The 21,499-nt window shown below is 41.4% G+C and overlaps 1 protein-coding gene across 3 annotated transcripts in view; it reads right to left on the reverse strand.

The window, feature by feature from the left end:
• Nucleotides 1-21,499, reverse strand: part of grk4 (G protein-coupled receptor kinase 4) — a 43,378-nt gene that overhangs the window by 18,186 nt on the left and 3,693 nt on the right. For 2 of the 3 annotated variants that reach the window (XM_020596090.1, XM_020596091.1), the window contains exons 2-8: nucleotides 14,015-14,110; nucleotides 8,589-8,701; nucleotides 7,482-7,559; nucleotides 6,904-7,004; nucleotides 1,129-1,221; nucleotides 505-568; nucleotides 93-233 (exon numbers count right to left, since the gene is read on the reverse strand). In XM_020596090.1, coding sequence (XP_020451746.1) covers nucleotides 93-233; nucleotides 505-568; nucleotides 1,129-1,221; nucleotides 6,904-7,004; nucleotides 7,482-7,559; nucleotides 8,589-8,701; nucleotides 14,015-14,110 — 686 coding nt within the window. Of the gene's footprint in view, nucleotides 1-92; nucleotides 234-504; nucleotides 569-1,128; nucleotides 1,222-6,903; nucleotides 7,005-7,481; nucleotides 7,560-8,588; nucleotides 8,702-14,014; nucleotides 14,111-14,436; nucleotides 14,497-21,499 lie in introns of those variants that run through there. The other variant, XM_020596092.1, reaches the window with a different exon arrangement.

The raw sequence follows: 21,499 nt of genomic DNA on the forward strand, positions 1-21,499 counted from the left end.
ATACAGTAAACATGCACACCCACTCACACACAGATGCACAAAAACGAGCACAATGCTGATGAAAGGTTGAATAAGAAAAAGGTAGTACTTACTACAAAACTACTGTTAACTTTTTCTAAAATGCGTTTTTCGTTTAGTGCCATTGCTTCACCTTTTCTTTTCTTCACTCGTTTCTTTTCCAGCTTTTTACAGGCGTACATCTTACCGGTGGCACGTACTTGGCAGGCACAAACCTGGGAAAAAAAAACACAGCGAGGGACCATGATCACACATGTTTCCATAAAAGACACCCTTTAAAACTATAACTAATGGAAGTTAACATGTCACACCACAGATTTCCCCACCCAGCCTCAGCGGAGACAAGCAGTGCTTTATTAATTGAGTGTCAAAGGGTATTTGTAGCAGCTTAAATGATTAACATTAACATCTCACTTCCAAACTTAATAAGTAAAGGAACATAATAACACTGGTTAGCTTTTTTTTCTTGATTGCTGTGACTCTTACCTCGCCAAATCCACCTTTTCCTAGTACTCTATAATGTCTGAAGGTATTTTTGGTTACTGGTTGCCTGCAGGAGTGGAGAGAAGAGGGAGAAAAAGATAAATCCAAAGTCAAAATAAGAAGTAGACTAATATAACAGACTGGTTATGTTATTCTCTCAGACCACGTGATGTTGCAGACAAAGTAATCCTTTATATATTATTAATCCACCCTGATGGTGGGTTTTTCCACTCAGCCATTATGCAAAGTACCATCAATTATTAATACTCACACCGAAACACCGATTGGCAGCAGTGTTTTTGGGATTTGTTGCAAACACTGTTCCCAATACTGTGTATTACAATTTTTTGGTTCATGTTGGTTTTGTTCTTTGTAAGCATTTCATTTGCAATTTTATTAACATTATAGTTATTATTACTCAAACCATGTTCATTCATAATTAATTTGCTAACATGCTTGGACACAAAGGAGACAATGTGCTGCTCCTAGCAAACAAAGCAGTGGAATGAAGACAGTTAACAGTGAATGTTCTATGTGTATAAGGTCACAGATCTCAGTTTTACATAAGAGAGAGGAATGGTTTGCATGTTTGCTTTGCCAGGTGTGTAATCGGCAGTGAGTACCCACCTCTCCAACCATTTCCACTGCAGGAAGCGAGAGAAGTACATGGACTCCTGGTAGGAGGAAAATGGAGCGCCACTCAGATAATCACGAACTATTCTGCAGGGAGGGGAGGGAGACAGAAAGAAAGGCGGTGGTCATTTTAATAACAGGTTAATATAGATGTTGCAATGCACATGTCAGCAGAAAACCAAGCTGATGTAAGGTTTCTTGCAAAATCTTTGACAAAGTCAAACTGACAGCTGGCCTGTGTCCCCCACAGAAAGACAACAAGCACACACACACACCCTAAGTCACATACTCTGTGTGCATGTGTAGATCTGTGTGACTGTGTGTGGTTAGACATGTGCAGCTGTGTTACGCTTCAAAGCTGTTCTCAAAGAATAGACAGGAAAATGTCAGTGTCGATGTGCCGCTGTGAATAATGAAAAAAAGCCTCTGAAAAGACATTCCATTCATCTCTACCAGGAAACAGAGGATCTTGGGGAAACCTTTTTTTTTTTTTTTAACTGAGCAGAACATAATCTCATCTTACTTAACATGTCACTGTGGGTGTATTTGTCCAAATCTATCCAATTATGTTATACACAGATAATAGTATCACCCAAAAAACTTGAACTTTGTAAAATTCCTGCACTAAAACAAAGGACTGAGGTGGCATCAAAAAAAGTCTTCACTGAAGCTCACAGCCTCATCATCCCCCAACCATATGTCAACCGTCACACCATACAGCTGTTGGAACGCATGGCCAGCCTCTCATGTTGGTGCCCTTTTTAACTGCTTCGACCACAGATGTTGTTTATCTTAGACAACATATCCTCTTTAACACTACTGCAACAAACAGTCATGGGGTGAACTGTAGTGACACAAGTTCACAGTTACTTCAAGGTTTGTGATTAAAAATAATATTGCAGATCAGCAAAACTGCTGCAGTTTCTATAATAACTTAAAAACCACTGTCCTTGAGGTCGTTGTTGACAGATTAAAATACTCCACAAATCAGAGAAGCTTGGAGGTTATAACTAGTCCACTTGTTTGGGATCTGATGTTTGTCCCTTTCTCTTCAGTCAAAACATTTGAGTCAGCAGGATTTTATCCTGGATCTCAAGGTAAAACTGAAAGTATTTAACAAAACTTTCAAATTTATTCTTCTTTTTTTAATCAGAGCAAGGAGTCATGTAGTATTTACCAAAATCAAATACTACAGATATTTTAAAATCATTAAAGAGTAATTATTGTGCTACATACATTATCACCAATATATGTAGCATCTGAAAATAAGGAAAGTTCGTTTTCAAACATTAATCTCTAAAAACTGTCAACTGAAAACAGATGTCACTATGAAAAACAGTGACAACACAAAAATGTCTGACCTGACTTTCGTTAATTTAATCTGCAAAAAAACAATGAGATTCAAAGTCAAATTCTTTTACCAGATGAACTGCTTTTTAGCTACTTTAAGATTCAGCATTTCATTTAATTATTTGACTCAAAAGGTAAAAGTGGAGTTTCTGACTACTATTAAGTGGTACTGCTGGATCCCCAGCTTGGTTTGTACTGTGTACATGGCTTACATCCTGTTGTTGTTTCATACTATTGACCGTTGGATACCTTTATGTTTTTACTTGCACCCCCTAGTATGAGAAGTTGTAAATAAAACTGACTGCTTTGTAGAACTTCTGTTATGGTCAGTCTTCACAGATCATTATTCACATTAGAAAAACAACTCACTAATACCAATTTGATGCAGAGTTTCATACTCAATATCCAGCATAAGGCAAGCATCCTAAGCATTAGCATCATGACTGACATTAAATGGGCTGCACCACTAACAGCCATCTTTACGAAGCTCAAGGAAGAGTTCATGTATCTGCTTCATATAGCAGCACAGGGACTGAGCCCAAGGCCAGAGACCACTTAGTTACCTTAAGTGTACTGAGACTAGCAGCCACTCTCACAAACTAGTGATAACATTAGCTTAAACTCAGTTAGCCTTTTCTGTTGCTACTCCCATGTGACGAGAGGTCAAAAGCAAGCAGGGACATGCGATTTCATTTCACACTATAGTGAAAAAAATGGTGCCAGTTAGAAAGGTGGAAAACCAGGTTTTTAAAACTAATCAAAGCAGCTGATCCTGGATATAAGGTCCATCCATCCATCATCTATACTGTTTATCCTGAAGAGGGTTGTGAGTGGGCTGGAGCCAATCCCAGCTGACATTGGGCGAGAGGCGGGGTACACCCTTGACAGGTCGTCAGTCTATCACAGAGCCAACACCCAGAGACAAACAACTGCACACACTCACTCCTACAGGAGGAAGCAGAACCCACACAGGCACAGGGAGAACATGCAAACTCCACACAGAAAGGCCCTAGGTCGGCCCTGGCCCGAAACCCAAACCTTCTTGCTGTGAGGCGACATTGTTAACCTAGATATAAAACCCTAACCCTAGGAAAGAAATATGTTTCAGAAACAGAGCTGACATCAGCTTTACATACTCTGCCACTGCTTCTATCATGTACTCCAGTCACCTTACAGTATGTGAGCCTTATAAGTATACATGTAAATCTTACACCATGTTGCAGCGTAGCAAATTGAGTCAAAAATAAATGATACTCATTAATATGAAAAACATATATGTACCAAGCCCTAACTGTATTATGATCCCAAACACCGTGGTTCCAAAATGAAACAATTACACCAGCACTGCTTTTCTCCTGCTGACATATGTGATCACAATCTCTTCTGCCAACCAACAACACATGACGGAAAACCAAAGTTACAAATCCTCCTCTACCACTCAAACATGGAAGAGATACAGGAGATTTTCCTTGACCATATTTTAGAGTTACTTCATCACTAAGGAGGATGAGGAAAGCTGCCTGTGGTTACCAACAGCACTGGGGTGGCTGTTTTTGGCCAAACACTCAAGAGTAGAGAGTTTCCACAAGGGGAGCACCCTCTGCTGTGTAAAAGAAAACTGAATTATGTCATCACGGTTACTCTGTGCATCTAACAAGACAGGATCACAGGAGGAGTACAGTTTATCATTGGCCTCTGCTGCTCCTGATGCTCAGAGGGAGTTTGAACTAAAAATCAAAGCTCAATTAAAACTCAGAATTCCCTGCCAAATACTGGTCTTCCATGTAATACCAACACATACAGTGTAACTACAGTATGTTCATGGAACAGTCTTAAGCACAGCATATGCCTTTCCTCTGACTCAAGTTAGGATTTAAATCTGCTCTCAAACCATGGCTTAAATAACTAACATTTCTCAGTTCACACACACATGTTCACTTCTCAGGTCAATGAACTTGTCTTAGAAGACAGCTGGTCCTGGACACTTAAAGAAAGGGGCTCCAGAGAGACAGGAGTCCAGCAGTGCCAGGCAGACAGACACCGCTGGGAGTCCAAGTAAGCTCCACAACTACAATATGACTTTTGTTACACAAAGGGAATGGGAGAGAACAAGTAAAGGAGAGAAATATCAGCAGAGAGTCCTTTGTCAAGACACACAAAACACTGTGATACACATGTACTGAACAGCCACGCTCTACTCTTTACATAATCGTATGTTCCACTGCAGCAAAAGAAAATACATGAGTGAGCCGTTACACTTCTGCTAGTGGGCGTGTGGCTCTGCCAAATGTCACGTTTCCGCATGCAGCACCATGCTTTCCTACAGGCTTTCCCTCTGAGAAAGCCCTGGGTCAGAATTAGGTATTGGAATGACAAGAAATGAATCCCATTCAAAAACATCTGAGCAGTTGCTGCAAGGCTTTCACTAATATAAACACGTGCCTGTGTTTTGTACACTCTGCTCTAGCAAACACTTTCTTTCCATCTCTCCTCATTTTCATCAATGTCTCCTTTTTTGCTCTGCGAGTTTTCTAATTCAGCCCCTCATGCTGTACTTTCACATCACTTCATCGCGTGCTGTGTTTTTAATCCAGTCAGACAGATTCAATGTAGCACATGCTGTGTTTCCTACTTCAACAAAGTGTGGGGCTTTAGGTGGTATGATGCTGTGGACCTCCTAAGTGTCCATTTTACTACACAGAGGGGACAAGTTGAGATGCATGCGGAAGCAAAGGGAATTGAACAAAGAGCCCATGCCCTGAGATTCCAGAGACAGAAGGCAGGTTTGTGTTGTGCTCATCTTAGCACCAAGCAATGATGTTTCCATCTTCAGTCTAACACAAGTCGCCATACCCTGTTCAACTTCTCACTACCAGTGGTTTTTATCTCATGGTGTTTCTCTGCACTCCCTCTCTTTCATCCTAAGCACTGATGTGATATATACACATATGCATTTCTTTTATTTTGTTTTAGACTAATATACTGGAACAGCATTCCTAACAAATAAATCAAATCAAATAAAAAAAATGCCTTGTATGGCAGTTTGCGATGTGAGCCACAGTTTCTGTCAAAATTTGCACTCCTCAGATTTGACTGAGGTATGACACCTCAGTTAAATCTTTTTACATTCTTACATTACATCTTTTTACATTTTTACATTCTTTATAACTTACACTTCCTGAAGTAGACAAGTAAACATCTATAAATTGATTCAGTAATCATTGGGGGGAAAAGAGACAACTCCAAAACTTGCCTCAGAATCAAGCTTTCTTCGATATCAAAGTCATCCAGCAATCATCATGCATACATCCACGAGCATACTGCAGACAGAAAGTGCTAATAGATACCATACTTTAATAGTATTTATTAGTAACATAAAAGCATTGTCGCCTCACAGCAAGAAGGTTCTGGGGTCTTGGCCAGGACCTTTCTGTGTGGAGTGTGCATGTTCTCCCAGTGCCTGTATGGGGTTTCTCTTGCTACTCCAGCTTCCTCTCACAGTCTACAGACATACAAGATAACTGGTGATTCTAAACTGTCCCATAGGGTTGTGCCCAGAAGGGCATCCATAAAAACAACGCACTGAATGCAAGTCCACTGTCGTGACCCCTCCCCCCACACACACACACACACAACATAGAGCAGCCGAAAGAGGAACAACAGCAACCCACATTATGAATGTCTCATACCAGCCTAGTTTATTCACATCACATTTCTCCATAAACACTAAATTCCCTTTAATTCATTGTAGAATAAACACAACAACGAATGCCAACTGAAAAGAACTTCAGCCAACCAGCCAATCAGCACAGCACAGATATTCAGCATCATTAACTGCTCATACACATCAGAGGTGAGCCAACAAAAATAATGAAACGTAGAAGACCATACTGACATATTTAAAATAGTAATCATAGCATATACATTTCACAATATATCATTCAGCTTAAGTCCTGAGCAACAGAAACCACCTGAGACAGAGTTAAATTACTGGGCTAATACAAAGTTACATTGAGGTGTGTGTCTGTGTGTGTACATTTGGGTAATAATCCCTGGTCTGTTTGCTTCTCCTGGCTCTCAGTGCAGGAAGCAGAAACACCTGCAAGAGTGTATGTGTGTTTGTAAATCTGTGTTTGCGTGTGTACGGGAAACACTGAGGTGGCTGTTGTTTTCATGCCAACCATCCGGATGCTCTCTGCCCACTGCTCTTTTTTCATTTGCCTCGACTGTGCATGTGTTTGCAGGTTTCTGGATGCATGTGTGTGAGCGTGTGATATTGCACTCCAGGCGCCAGCTGCCTCATCATCACTACTGACAGGGTACACTAGTCCACACAGCCTACAAGCACACACACTTTTTGAAGAAATGGATTCTCTTAGTGCATTTTGACAGCTAAAATCATAAAGGAAAAAGACTTACTTGGTGCAGTCATTAAAAAGCTCCTTACACGGACTCTGCTCCAGCTTCTCCCGGCACCCAGCGACCACATCCTGGGGTATATCTGGCAGATGGGCCGCTGACTTGAGGGTTACAGAAAGAAAGAGACAGCGAGTGAGAGAGGCAGGCAGAGAAAGGGACAGAATCAAAGTGAGACATTGGTATAATATGGCTGCAAACCTCTCAAAGCTGAGAAAACAGACTGAAAAGTTATCAGTCAGCTTGTTTCGTTCCATATGTCTGGCTTCATCGTGATTGCACTTCACCTGTCAGGTCTGGCTTTAAAACTAACTTTGCCGGTCTAGTCCAGCTTATTTAGCGTATATCACATCACTCCATATCATACATGGAACATCTTTGTGTGTATTTAGTCACTGAAAATGTAAATATAATACATCAAGAAGAAGAACGTCAGAATAACTGTTTTAATGTATGTCATGCACTTCAGTGAACTGAACGACTTTATGATTTCTGATGTACTTTTACAAATGGGAACAAATTTTATCTTAAACTAATATCAAAATAGTTTATGTTATTAAGTGAGTGCATGTGCATCTTACCCCATTATTAAAGTATGTGTCTAAAACATTCAGTCCACAGTCCCGCCTCTTCTCATCAGGAGCTAGTTGGTACATGGCCTGTCACAGAAAACAAAAATGTGACAGCTAACTAATGTAAGCGCAGGAGACCAGGCTCATTCAGCCATCTTTAACATGTCTCCAAATATGGTCAGCGAGAGAGAGGCACCAGAAGGCAGAGAAGAAGGTTAAGACAGGGAGGAAGAGCGAAGGGTAATAATAAGAAACAAGAGAAAGAAATTAAAATACAAACGAGTGTATGACTGCAGACAAATTGATGTTACTGATGACAAAACATCTACTTAGTCAAGGCAGCGAACTGACAGCAGTGTTCATAGTCACGCTTCACCAGTTACATCTGTCACCTACCAGGATGACGCATCAGTTTTCACCCCATTGCACCATCGCAGATTGTGTTTTTCGACAAATATGGCTGTCGACGGGGAGTTGGTCTGGAGTTTGCTGCTTCACCTCGTGTGTTCTGTTTGAAAACAAACTCGCTGCAGAGGAATGGGACCGAGCCGTGCTAGCACACATCAGTCCGCAACAGGACTACCAACACCAAGCACTAAAATGTTTGCTTCATTTCATGTGTGACAACCAGTGTGCATATGTACATGCTTGTCAGCCAACATTAAATTAGATTAATGCAAGCTCTTATTAAATAAGCCTGATTGCCCCCCGTTTTCCATTCTCGCATACCTCTAGGGGACCTTGACACAAGCTTGGGCCTGTGTTTGCCTGCTCACTCAGGGGACCTGCCTCTGACGTGGGCTTGACCTCATGGAGGAGTGCATGGAGGAAGGGGAGGGGCTGTTTTCTGACAGCCTGTGTAAGTCACTAATCACGCCCTACGCCCATCCCACCCACCACCCTGTGCTACGGCCAAGAGCAGGCAAAGGGCCAAGACCTTACTTTCTTTTCCTACTCCTCGGCTCTAAGGGGCCCGAACTAGGCCAGCCCCATGGGAGGAAATCAAAGAGAGATGGAGAAGGTTAGAGAGACTGAGACAGAGAACCATGGACAGGCTAGTGAAGGAGGATGTGTCAAAGTAAGATAAGGGTAAGAGTCTCATCTTCCAACTCTTACCACAGCATCCATAAACTCGATGCAGCGCTTCAGCTCTGGCCTGGTGTCACAGTACTGACGGAATAACAGCCGACCAATCGGCTGCTTCTCACATAGACTGGTGTAGTCCCTCTCTGAAAGGAAGAGAGGAGAGGGAGACAGAGACAAGGGGGGAGACACATGAGGAAACATTCCAAGAAGATGCAGCTTCATACTAACGTTGGGAATCACTGCGCCACACTATTATGTTAATAGTAGTGTAGTTTATTTTTTTAGGGAATCATATTATTATTTTGCCTTCTTACCTAGAATGAGGAACAAACCCATGGAAAGCTTTACCGCATGTTTGTTTGCAGTTATTTAGAGGTACAAAAATATACATTCTCCACATTATAAGGATTAATACTGCAATTGTTGTCCTTGCATTTTACATCTTAATGTTTTAGAAGTAAAAAAATGACATTGCTGATAAAGAAACATACAATACAGTAACCCTTTCCTGGATAGCTTCTCTAAGTAACTTCTATAAGTCAAAAGATGTTCAAATAGAGTTTCCTTTTTAAAAATGTTGACACATGAACCAGGTTTTTGTTCCCATATTCTAAGCTAAACTGAAGCTTCTTACAATACTAGACTGTAAATTTGTATAAATTGTTATTTTAGGATAGCTTTCAATGGGAACTGGGACATGTTGTTTTATTTTTGCAAAACAGACAAGGGACAACTTTTACTATCCAAGACACAGGTAGATACCACTGTAACTTAAAACACAGAAACTCTCCAGGAACAGTTTTTCAGAGAGACTAATGAAAGAAACTGTGCACACCCAGTCATAGTGGAAGCGGCTAGGCTATCTGAGACAGAGCTCAAAACTTTAAACCTCTTAGTTCTATTAAAGGCAAAAATGAGCAATTTTATAAACATGCACACAGTGGTACAATGTGTATTTTAGTAACAGTAGATCAACTACCCATCTAAGAAGAAGTTTCAAAGGTATATTTCCATGCCTTTAAGAAAAACTATCGTCTTATGCTCATCCAGTAACTTAGCAGGTAGGCTAACCCCACGGATAAGCATACCTACACACTGCAGAGATACTGAAATGCCCCCAAAACTGCTAGATCTTTAAGTTAACTGCACATTTTCCTATGCTACTATAAGGATAAAACAAAACACACTGTATGTCTGTGTTTTCTATGCACATGTGTGTTAGCATGCTTTCTCTGCATACACGTCTCCTGTGCAGCTGGCCCCAGCCTATTAGGACTAATAGCGTCTATCTGAGTCATATTTCCTCTGGTACCAAAGGAGGAAGAAGACTCAAGACAGTTTCCGTTACTGGCTGACAGTAGGGGCACACAGACAAGATAAACATACAAACAAAAATAGGCCACACACATTCACATGCGCACTTGTGAACAGAGGAGGAAGAGGGAGAGCATGGGATGAAACTGAGTGCTGACAGCTACAGGACAACCTCCAACAGTAAATCAAATCTTTGCAACAGCCCATCCAGATGCACCGTTTATTACCAGCATTCCCCTCTGCTCTGCAGCTCAGTGCTTCTCATTCAAACTCAACACTTAAACCACAACAAAGTTATCACGTGGGTGAGCAAACAAAAAAGTGCAGAGATATGATGTTTTTATTGCTTCCTTTTCCAGTATGTTTTAAATTTGAAGAACAAAAGCTCTTTCAGCAAATGTCACATTATTTCAGACACATTGCCTTTCATGTTGGCTCACCAAATTGTTAGACGCCTGCTTTTCATTCATTCCCTGTCCAGTTTGTTTAGCTGTGAGCTAAATCAAATAGTGAAATAACAGCTTCATAGAGCCCAAAAAATGTGGGTCTCTCTTTACTTCAGCACAAACAAATGTGTTGACTTCTGTCATCATAATGAATCCCGATTGTCACTGGACAGTTTACCAACACTCTGTCTAATAAAGACACTACTTGTGCACGCCTGACTTCTGTTTACAAGTTGGTTTGTTTGCAGCTGGGCAGTATAAACCAACACAAGCCAAACCTACTGTTTCCACCATGGGTGAGAAGAAAATTAACTCTCTTAAGCCATGAATCAGACATGCACTGGAAGCCCTGAAATTATCTAGACATTACCCAGAGGAGCTGTACATGAGAAAGCAAATATCTGAGACAGCTGACCTGGATATTAAGCTGACTTCACCCAGACTTTACAAAAGTCTGGGTAAGCCTAAGTGAGCTCGTGTGAGAAATCAGTAGCATATAGTCCAGAGTATTCATACTGAGCTAGTGGCCATGTTAATGACGTTCTATCATGTGAAAGGCACGTAAAAGGAAGAAAACAAACAGCCAGTAGTGAAGAAGGCATCAACAAAAATATCTATGAGGAGACATGACAAGGTTCTGTAACTTCTGTCACTAAGAGCTAAGGCCAGAATCATCAGACAAACGCATAAACCAAAGGGAGTATTTCCAGCAGGTGAGAAGGCTTCTGACAGGGACCATCTCCTGTTGTGTGTTACATGTGTGAAAGGGCAACTCTGGATAAAGTCCAGGCCTGATAGCACCGGCATCGTCTAGATTTCATGTCTAAAAACATCATTGCACCAAAAGATTTAAAGGCACAGGGCTGATGCACTAGTTTATAGTGTCTCCTGATAAGGTCCTGCCAATCCACTGGCCATCAGATCCCACCCTCTGCTGAATCACAAAAAACTGGTCACTGTTTGAAGTGTCACATTTCAATTTGCACTAAAAAATAAATAAATAAATAAGTCACAGAAAGTGTTGTGCAGTGTTCTTGAAAGGACTTCCATATTTTTATTAACTGACCTTCTGAGCAACACATCCGACACCAAACTGATGCACATCTGTCAACATAATCCAAATTAATTTAAATGATGGCATCATGATAAAAGTAATACGTTTTATCATACACTTCTAAGCCATGTAGGGCAAATTTATTTTTGAAATAATTTGGTAGTACCGTTTTCTGGCACAAGCTTGGGTACAGCTCGAATGAAAAGAAAATTTCTTTAATTTCATAATATTAAAAGTTTTGCCTACATGTCCACAGGATTTAAATGTACTACAAATATATATAGAAGGACTGAAGCAACTGTCTGTATTCTAATACCAAAACTGCAAAACCAATAACTTAATTTTATGGATTGTATCCTCAGTGGCGACAGGCCTCTTCTATCACACACCACCTTCATGTCCCATTTAAACAAAAGAGAGTTAATGGGTTACTGAGAGTTACAGAATTACTAGTTACTGTGGTTCAGACATACAACACTGACTATGTCAGTGTCTGTTCGGGTTTACACTTAAAGACAGAACTAGTGCTAAATCACATGTATGTTTTTGCACATTCTTTTTCTTTACATTTTCACCTATTTACTGTGTGAAGTTCATAGACGGACCTTTTTATGTGACATTATCTTATGTTTCACATGAGCATGTGAGACCGTATGTGTGTGTGTGTGTGTGTGTGTCCAAGCTGACTCCAGACTCTAAATCATTTGAATATGACATCATAGAGCAGCATTACACCAATGAAAAATGTCTTCTTTGCAAACCTTCACCCTCAAAAGAAAAACAACAGTGGAAAAAGGAGAGGAAAGAGGGAGAAGGAGCGTACAAGATGATAAGGTGTCAGAGAAAAACAGAGCAGAAAACGAGAGGATTGAAAAGAGAAGAAAGAGTTGTAAAGCTTGTAAACTATCCTGGATTAGGAACTGTTTGTGCCAGTGAAGTAAGCTGTAATTACAACTTAATTAAAACCCCAATTTAGGCCCAGACAGAGTGAGATAGTGAATGTGCACAAAAGTGAGCGTGTGCCATGACTGCATGGGTGTTTGTGTGGACACTTTTGAGGCAGAGACCTGAGCACTGGCCAACCCTCACTGCTGCTACGCAACAAGAGCCGTGAGTCTCCAACCAAAATACCTCTGGTTTCAGAAGTGTGTTAAACAAGCCAACGTGTCTGCGCTGATCAGAAGTAATAGGTGCACATGTACTGTATGTATTGGATGGACACCAGAAGTAAGAAAAAAGTGAACAGGAAATGGGAGAGGAAGAGAGGGGGAGAGTGGTCTAAGGCTGGCAGACAAAGTGGCTGTGGCCCACATAATGTAATCTGGGCTTCCTAGATGTACGGTACACTTGTCAAGGCTAAGGTCAAATGCCTGACATTATCAAGACACAACAAAGACACTCCTATCACTATTATCTGCTGTGCCTGCATGGTGGACGGGCATGCACACGGGTTTGTGTGTGCACGCACATGCCTACACATCTGTGTGTTCAAGTACACAAAGGGGATTATTTTGATCCTGCACTCTGTGTGATAGGAAAATTCTGCAATAGCATCTACGTAATAGTGACGTATTTAACCCTCAGCAACTACCGTGTGCACACAGCTCGTGTTTAGCATCCTCTGCAAAGCTATGATCTAAATGGCAATGAATGTGTAAGACATGACAAGTACAATGCTTCTTCGCACTTAAGATGATATTATGTGCCATTTTTAAACAGGTAATCTATCACAGCTGGTGACAGAGAGCTTCAAGTTTATGATAATTAGATCAGTGAGCGATGATTTGTCATATGAAGACAAAACCACAAGGAACACAATCAACTCTGATTGAGAGATATCACCATAGGGACTGTGTGCCTTCAGCCTCCTTCCCTTCCTCGTGCCCTCTCTCTCTGTCTCCTGTCCCTGAGAGATCTCTTCTCTCTCCCCTTTGTTTCTGTTTTTCACTCTCTCACTCTAACTCTCCTGTTCTGCCACTCTTAATTTGCTCTGAAGTGGTGGAAAGAGGGAGGGAGAGTGATACAGATAGTGGGAGAGGGAGGCATGTAGATAGAAAAGAGGAAGGGAGAGTATGTGGGGGAGGGCAGCACTGCAATCTCTGGCAGAGAGCGCTGTGACGCACTATTACACACAGACACACAGACACACACACACACACACACACACACAGAGCAAGAGAGAGAGAGAGAGAGAGTGCTGTGGCATGCAGAGAACCAGAGTGAGGCGTTGTGGGGTTAATGTAGCCCAGGAGCAGAGCACTTGTTGTGTGGATCACAAAGAGAACCCTGACTCTACTTTCAAGTCAAACCTAGATGTAACGAACAGGAAGGAAGTAGCAGTGAAGACGTTTTGATTTGTTGTGTGAGCAGACAGTATAATGTCAAAGAGACTGAGATTAAGAAGCAGCTGCAAACACATTCCCTGAGTCAGACACACACACACACACACACACACACACACACACACACACACACTTATATACAAATACTGTTTCCTGTCCTCTGCATGAAACTCTGGGTGGAGACGGGTAGAAACAGGAAGGAAGTCAAATCTGAACTTCCTCCCTAAATCAGACCCACCCCAACGACACAGCATGGCACGTTATCTTTCTGTCAAACACACAACCCTCCTCATTTCTTACCAATAGTGCAGCGTAGCTCCTCACACTGGCTGATGTGCGGGAGCTTTAGCATCTCCTTCCATTTCTTGCTGCGACCGTTCCTCTTCCCTCCTCCACCTGAGAGAGACAGAGAGGGATTTATTGCAGACAAGTGACAGTTTCAACATTGCACTTGCAGTCTTTTAACCACATTCATCCAGTGGCATTTTCAACACAAGAAGAAGCCAAGTGTGTGTGTGTTGACCTTGCAGTGACCAGAGGCAGGAGGGACAGCTGGTTCATCTCACCAGTCGCCTCTATGCATCATGACAGAGCACGTGACGAAGAATGCCGACAGCTTCAGCATTCATGGGGCACACAAACAAAGCTGGCTCCTTCTCTGCACCTCATTCAAACTTTAGCCAAACATAACACTAATATAACATTCATGGGTTATCTCATACCCACTCCCACACAGAGTGGTGTTGGGTAGTTGTCTCCTCACATCAGATGACCCTAATGAGGAGGGCGAGCCACATCTAGGCAGGAATACTCTCGTCGGGGTCGAGCTGAGGGATGCACTCCTCGAGACAGACAAAACACCGACTGAACGAAGCTGAAGACATCGATAAAATATTCTAATGACATGCTACTTTGATTTGCTAACTAGTAACTGATATACACAGCAGACATTTCAAATGAAAAGAGGAAATCTTTGATTTAACTGGTAAAAACACAGCAAACATATGTTGGCTGCTTTTTGTTACATGGTGTTTGTAACATGTAAATTCTTTGGAATTTAGACTGTTGATCAGACAGAATGCGCTCTGGCAATGCGAGGTGGACATTTCTGACTAAATGATTAACTTAAAAATTGATATCCAATTAGTTTTCATCTTTTGTGGGCCATCCCAGTAGGCGAATGGTTAAGGCACATACCACATTCAATTAGTCCCAGTTGATGGGGACTAATTCATGCTTTGTTTTTATTAAAACAACAGGCAGTGGCTTAAACCTTTCTCTTTTAATTTTCATTTAGACTATAAAAAATTTGCTTTTGTTGCCAAGACACACATTAAAGCTGATTTAAACCCTCGACTATCTATGGGCACACATTGCTGATTTTCCCCATCACCTTCCATTTTTTAAAAACACTGAATCAACACACTGGCCTGAGCTCAAGTGAACCGCGTCAACTGTGACAGTTTAAGGACGACGGTGAGGGAAATCCTCCCTCTGAAGTTCACAGGACACCAGCTGGTCCGGCAGTGTCAACACAAACACTTACAGGGGATCACTGTGGTCAAACACCTGCACTATCATAAACCATACAAGCACACACGGCATACAGTTTGTACAGTGTGTTTGCTGCCTCTACAAAACACACTAATCCTCCTTCTGCTGCAACACATCTCTGTAGTTTTATCCTGTGTTAACGTGAACAATAGCAACCAAGAACACACTAGCAGCCAATTATCTGCACTATTGGGGATCATAATTTCACTGGATATGCAACAGAAGCACACACACTCAAAAAAAAGTTTTCCAAACTGTGTCACCTTGAATGACTAGACAGGAGCAATGTGAGTAGCTACACTCTGATGTTGTGGCAACAAAACCTAAAAGATCCCACTGCATTCACATTTTCAAAGTTGACAGGTATGTTCACAGACCAGTTCTGGGGCTGCAGGGTACAGACACACATATAATTACAGATGTAGACATAAGCACATGTACAAAATGTACTCTCTTTGTTGCAGTGAGAGAAAAAGAAATCAAAGAGGAAGAGCCACTAAGACAAATGCTGCAGTTAAATGTTTGATAAGGTATCATACACACTGTCTGATGATAGCCAGTTGCACCTGGCTGGTTATTTTGCAGTAGAAATTCTTGCACATTCGTGCAGAGAATGACCAATGAGTACAGTCACAAAAGCTTAACAAAGAGTAGCAAACTGTCAGAGATTAACTTCTTCAGGAGCTGATACTGTGAGAAGGAAATTTGAGTGTTTATGCGTGTAGTGCCAATAAAGGTTGAAAGCGACAATGGCTGTAAGCAGTTCAACGGACATGAGGGTGAGAAATGTCACCTAAACTTGAGGTCAAATGGAAAAAAAGGAAGAAAACACAGAGGGAAGAACTGAGGAAAATGATAAATCGGAAAAGAAAAAGGGGGATTTCATTAGCAAGCTATGGAAGAGTGTGTGTGTGTGTGTGTGTGTGTGTGTGAGTGAGAGAGAGAGAGACAGAGAATGTGTGTGCGTGTGCACATGCCTGTCAGAGCTGACTGGGCCGCCCCACCCTGTTTAATGTCACTCTGACGTCAAAGCCATGTGTGCAGGCCCTTAATGCAGACAGGATGGAGCAGTTATTTATTTAACTTTGGTTCTCCTCTCCAAAGGAAAAGGGCCCTCCATAAACATCAACTTCAGAGCAGTTTCGCTCATTCATAACAGCATCAGCCAGTGCTGAGATCATCGCACAGGATCTTGGGACAGGTCTGCGCATGTGTGGCAGTGACAAGACTCAAAAGAGGAAATGTTTAAAAACCTGCTTGACTACAGAACTGCACCTTCCTTTCCATAAAAGATTTGTAGACAGCAGGGTCATCCAGGTGGCGTAATATGTGACCAGCATGGTCTGACTCACATTGTTTTTCCATGTTTCCTGTCACTCATTACTGTCAGCCATCCAAAAAAGTAAAATGCTCCAGAAAAAGCCAAGAAAACTGCTAAGCAGCTTCGGGTCACAGATGGGTGACCCAACAGAACACTCAGCTGGTGTAAAATAATGTTATGTAACAAAGTCTTCTTTGTTAAAACCCAACATTGTAGTTTATGTATTTTATCATGCATACTGCATTTTTTTATGGTGTTGTGTGTTTTTGTATCATGTTCTGCTACTGAAAAGTTGCTAAACTCATTTTCCCTGTTCTTGAACAACGACGATAAAGATCGATCTAACGGTTTGTTATTTCTTAAAGGGAACACAATGCGGCATCACTGCGAACTTTATGGAGAATTCATAGGGATGGGACGATGCGACTTTTTCCTCGATACCAGTCAATGCACGATATAGAGTGTACGATTCAATTCAATCACAACGCATCGAAAAATTCAATGACAACAATGTGACTAGTTGCAGAATATTGTATGTTATTTCTCTCTTTTTTCCACTTTTCTAGCACTGGTTTGATTATGTAAAGAACAACCAGATATACTGACTTACATTCTGCTATTTACAAAAAAATATCACTGGTTTACAAAAACTACATGATATATATTGCTAGACAAAATGATACATTGTGACATTTTTGTATCGTGATATATTGAATTTTGATACACTGCCCCATCCCTAAGAATTCACTTTGTTTTACAGTATAAAACCAGCCCCATTCACTTTGTTTTACAGTATAAAACCATTTCCAAATGTCACAGGACAATCACTTTCCATCACGTTTATCTAATTTGCTGTGCTACTTACAGTCAGCATGGATGCACCACTAGCAGTGTCACTTGCTTTGTGTCAGAGCTGTATTTTCCTCCACTTTCAATGAATGTATTTACAGTAAGAAATGGGAGATTGAAAACCAGACAGTAAATAAACAAGCATGAAAGAAAGAGAGCGAGACAAAAGAGAAAGTATGTTAGCACAGCTTTTATTTGTACATCCCTGTCTGGAGTGAACTATGGATGCATTACTGAATGTGTATATTCATGGGTCTCTTCAGTTTCTGTTGTCTGCCCTTGTGAACAGTTGCAGTTTACACATGCTCTTAACGTAGGAGCAGGTCAAATACAAACACCATCCCAAATATGCTCCTCTCCCTTTCATCTCAAGTGCGAGAAGGAGCCAGACGGGAGATAGATCGCACACAGCTGAGTGTGGCAGTATCATCTCCAGGACATCCCCCTACCCTAAGAACTCTGGTTCATGCCATTTTCACCAAGTCAGACTTCAGTTTTATTTAACATCCAAAGGTTAAACTGGAAAAATAAAGCAGACTGTATCATAGAAACCTCCTATGCAACCCACAGTATGACATCTCAAATCTCTAAAAAGCTTTTAAACTGCTTTCTATCTGATGAATTCATCTCTGGAAACAGGTGAAACTAGACTAGACCGATAAAGTGTTCAGACCAGTATGTTGGCCAGTATTAGCTATTTGCTGATTAGTGTATGTGCTGGCAAATAAGAAATAGCAGCTAAAAGGACAAAGATGTAGTTGAGGTAATAAATAAACAGTGTTAACATTTAAAAAAAAAATTGTATAAAAAACTGCATTTAAATAACTCCCTATAGGCTGACAAAAATGTAACTGTCAACAATAAAAAAAAACATTTAATCAAACAGTTCAAGCTACTTTGAAGCAAGCATGGCAAAAATGCTTCCAGCTTCTCATATGTGAACTTTGGCTGCTTTTCAAACTTGTATGACAGAAAGAGGAAGAAAGAAAGAGCTATGAGAAAAGACAACACGGTTGTAATGGGAACCAGCATCACTGGCAACTACTTCTGTTGTGATTCCCAGCTTACTTAGATGTTATCGTGACCAGAGCTGAGTGGTACTGCTGTCTTCACAACCCATCTTTATTTTGCATCGCCATATGGGAGAAGCTGCTCGCCCATCTGACGAACACATCACGTGCTGACACTCAGAATCAGAGCAGCCACAAGACCAGAAAACTCAGCTCGTCTGTGACAGCGACGGGCCGACCAGGACGGCCAGCAGCCAGTGTTTATATCTGAGCACAATATGCTTCAGGCAGCAGACACACACTTAGAATGAGTAAAACAAAGATTCATTTCCTGCGCCCTGCAGTTGCAAAGGTCAAGGTCAGTGTGCAGTTAAAAAGAAACTAAATGAGAAAGATGAAAGGTCAAACATGTTGTCAATTAACTCCACTAAGTTTTGGCACTAACAGGAATTTTTCTAACTTTCCAAACACTGATAACACTGTTTACCAAGGTATTTTTGGCCAAGGTAATCATACCCTGAATATTTGCTACTAGCTCATGTCTCGTGTGATTTGACCCCACCCTGCAGCAGATGCATAGGTGGAGGTTTGGACTGGAGAGATGCAGTACCCTCCCAAAAACAAGGACTTAAATTGTAGGAAATGAGAGAGGGTCACACACAGCTTAGACCCATTGTAATATGAACATGCACACACACATAGGCACAATGGAGCCTGGACGTGATAAATCAATGGCCTGTTGCTTGTCCATTCACTCTCCCATACAGTGTGTGATTGGCTGGCGCGGTCCCTGATAAGAAAAACATTAGCTGCAAGAATCTGCGTTGCCTATTCAAAGCAAAGACCCAGTGTTTGCACAAGGTAATCTGTCTGTAAATTCACACTGACAGACACACATCAGATGGGGGGGTGAGAAACATGTGAATAACAGGCACCTCTCTCACACGCTCCCTTCCATTTTTCCTCCTTCTTGTTCCCCTCCCCCCATATAAACTACTTTCTTCTCTTGTTATGCCTTTGTTAACTCTTCATGACAACACTTTCCTCTCTCACCATATGGCCCCAGCAAAAGGTGCATCACGTGCAAAAATGTGAATGTTACAACATCAGTGTTAATTCCAGGACACAAAAACAAATAAGCAAGGTGGTGGTGGGTCTCACACAAGGTAAGATATGCAGTTTTACACATGAGTAGAAAAGACACACACACTCATACTGCACATAAACATTGGCTTTTGCAGATATTGGCAGCATGATGCAGGGTTTTGCGAGATCTGTCCTTCCTTTGCCCCATCTCTGTGTTCTGACATATTCCATTAAATCTAGTCGAGTCACACTTGAAAACTGACCCTTGTCTTCACAGTGCCTTGAGGGAGAAGGGGGAGGGAAGGTCGGTGGAGGAACACAGTCAGACTAAACTTGAGCGAGATGACCGGTGTTTGAGTGTGTGAGAGAACAAACTGAAAGGTTGATCATCTATATGTTATCTGGCTGTCTCTTAGATGAAGGGCCCACTGCTTAATTTCATGGCCACACTGACAGAACAGTGACATGCAAAGAGCAGCCTCTCCTGAACATAGCCCTTGTGAGTGGAACACACAGCACATATTACACCTTGACGATTATCTTTGATAAGACAACACCTTCATGTCACGAAGGCAGGACTGAAAAAATGTAATCAAGGCCACATGCCTAGTCTATGACACTGAGAACATTTTAGAAAGGTGAACTGAAAGCAAAGTGTGCTTGACATTTAATACACTTGTCATTAGACTCTGACAACATCATTATTTGAAAAATAAGAACTTGTAAATACACTCAAACGCACACGTGAACATCAGGTTGGCAGCTGGTTTCTCATAGGAAGAATGCTCAATTAACATTTAATAAGCCAGCTGTAACAACGGCCCTGTGGTGTTCATAAAGTGTCTCTTCATGTTTATCCACTTGCCAAAAATTGTGCAAATCAACGGCCCAGTGACCACCCAGCTCAGCACTGCAGCTAGTGCCGTGCAACAGTTCTACGTATACAACACGCCGCGTGCCCTCCTCCACTCAGCCCATTTGTGGGTGTACCAACTGCAAAATGAGTCCTAGATCAAGGGACAGTCACAGAGCCTTGCGTTTTATGAGTCTCAGCTGGAGGAAACACCAAAGAGTGATGACAGCAAGTGTTAGCCCAGCTAAGATCACAAAACTAATAAAACCACGCCAGGGAACGTCACAGGAAAACCCTCACAAATGGTCTGAGAGGACATGTCAGCCTCCAGTTTGAAGAGTGGTGAAGATGGGGGGGGGGGGGGTGTGGTACCCCAAAGCCAAAGCGCACCAGCAACACAAGCACATCCAATTAGATCTTTGAAAAAATAATCAAAGCTTCCAACTTGTAAGGTGGAAATGAGTTACATAAGCAGGATTAGTTTGTCCTGTCAGAGGAATGTAAGCACTGGACCGTCCACATTCCTTCATTTGTATGAACATAGGAGTGATGAAAGAAAGAGCAGAAAAGAACCAGTGAAATGTGACTATAAAAGAGAGGCATACGAGATGCCCTGTACATCGAGCTAGTCTTTAAATTTGAAAATATAATATGTGATCAATGTATGTCATGTTGCTGGTGCATACAGGGTGGTAGCTATTAAAGAGTAATAACACTCAGTTGTCTGCCCTTTGGACAGTTTCACTGCTTCTTAACACAGAAACATTTCTCCCAAAAAAAAAAAATGTATAAAATTGAATCCTGACCTGATTTTGCTGCTAGTATGTTCAATTTCATATTTCTCTTGGTTCTAAAGAGCTGTCCCTAAAAAACAAACAAACACTACAATGCCCAGATAAGGGTGGAGCCAGTCTTGTTTGACCAGGAGGAAATTAGGCTGGCATTGACCCAGAAACTTAGCCTGATATTAACATTTTAACTGTCTACAATTTGAAACCTTATAAAAACCAAAAGAGCATTGTTACACTTATCTCCACTTATATTTGAATACAATAGATTTTGCTACCTCAACAAATACAGATACAAATACAAGGCTCTCTGCACATCACTAC

This window comes from Monopterus albus, unplaced genomic scaffold (assembly GCF_001952655.1).
Source record: "Monopterus albus unplaced genomic scaffold, M_albus_1.0 scaffold29.1, whole genome shotgun sequence".
In the NCBI taxonomy this organism is placed as follows: Eukaryota; Metazoa; Chordata; class Actinopteri; order Synbranchiformes; family Synbranchidae; genus Monopterus; species Monopterus albus.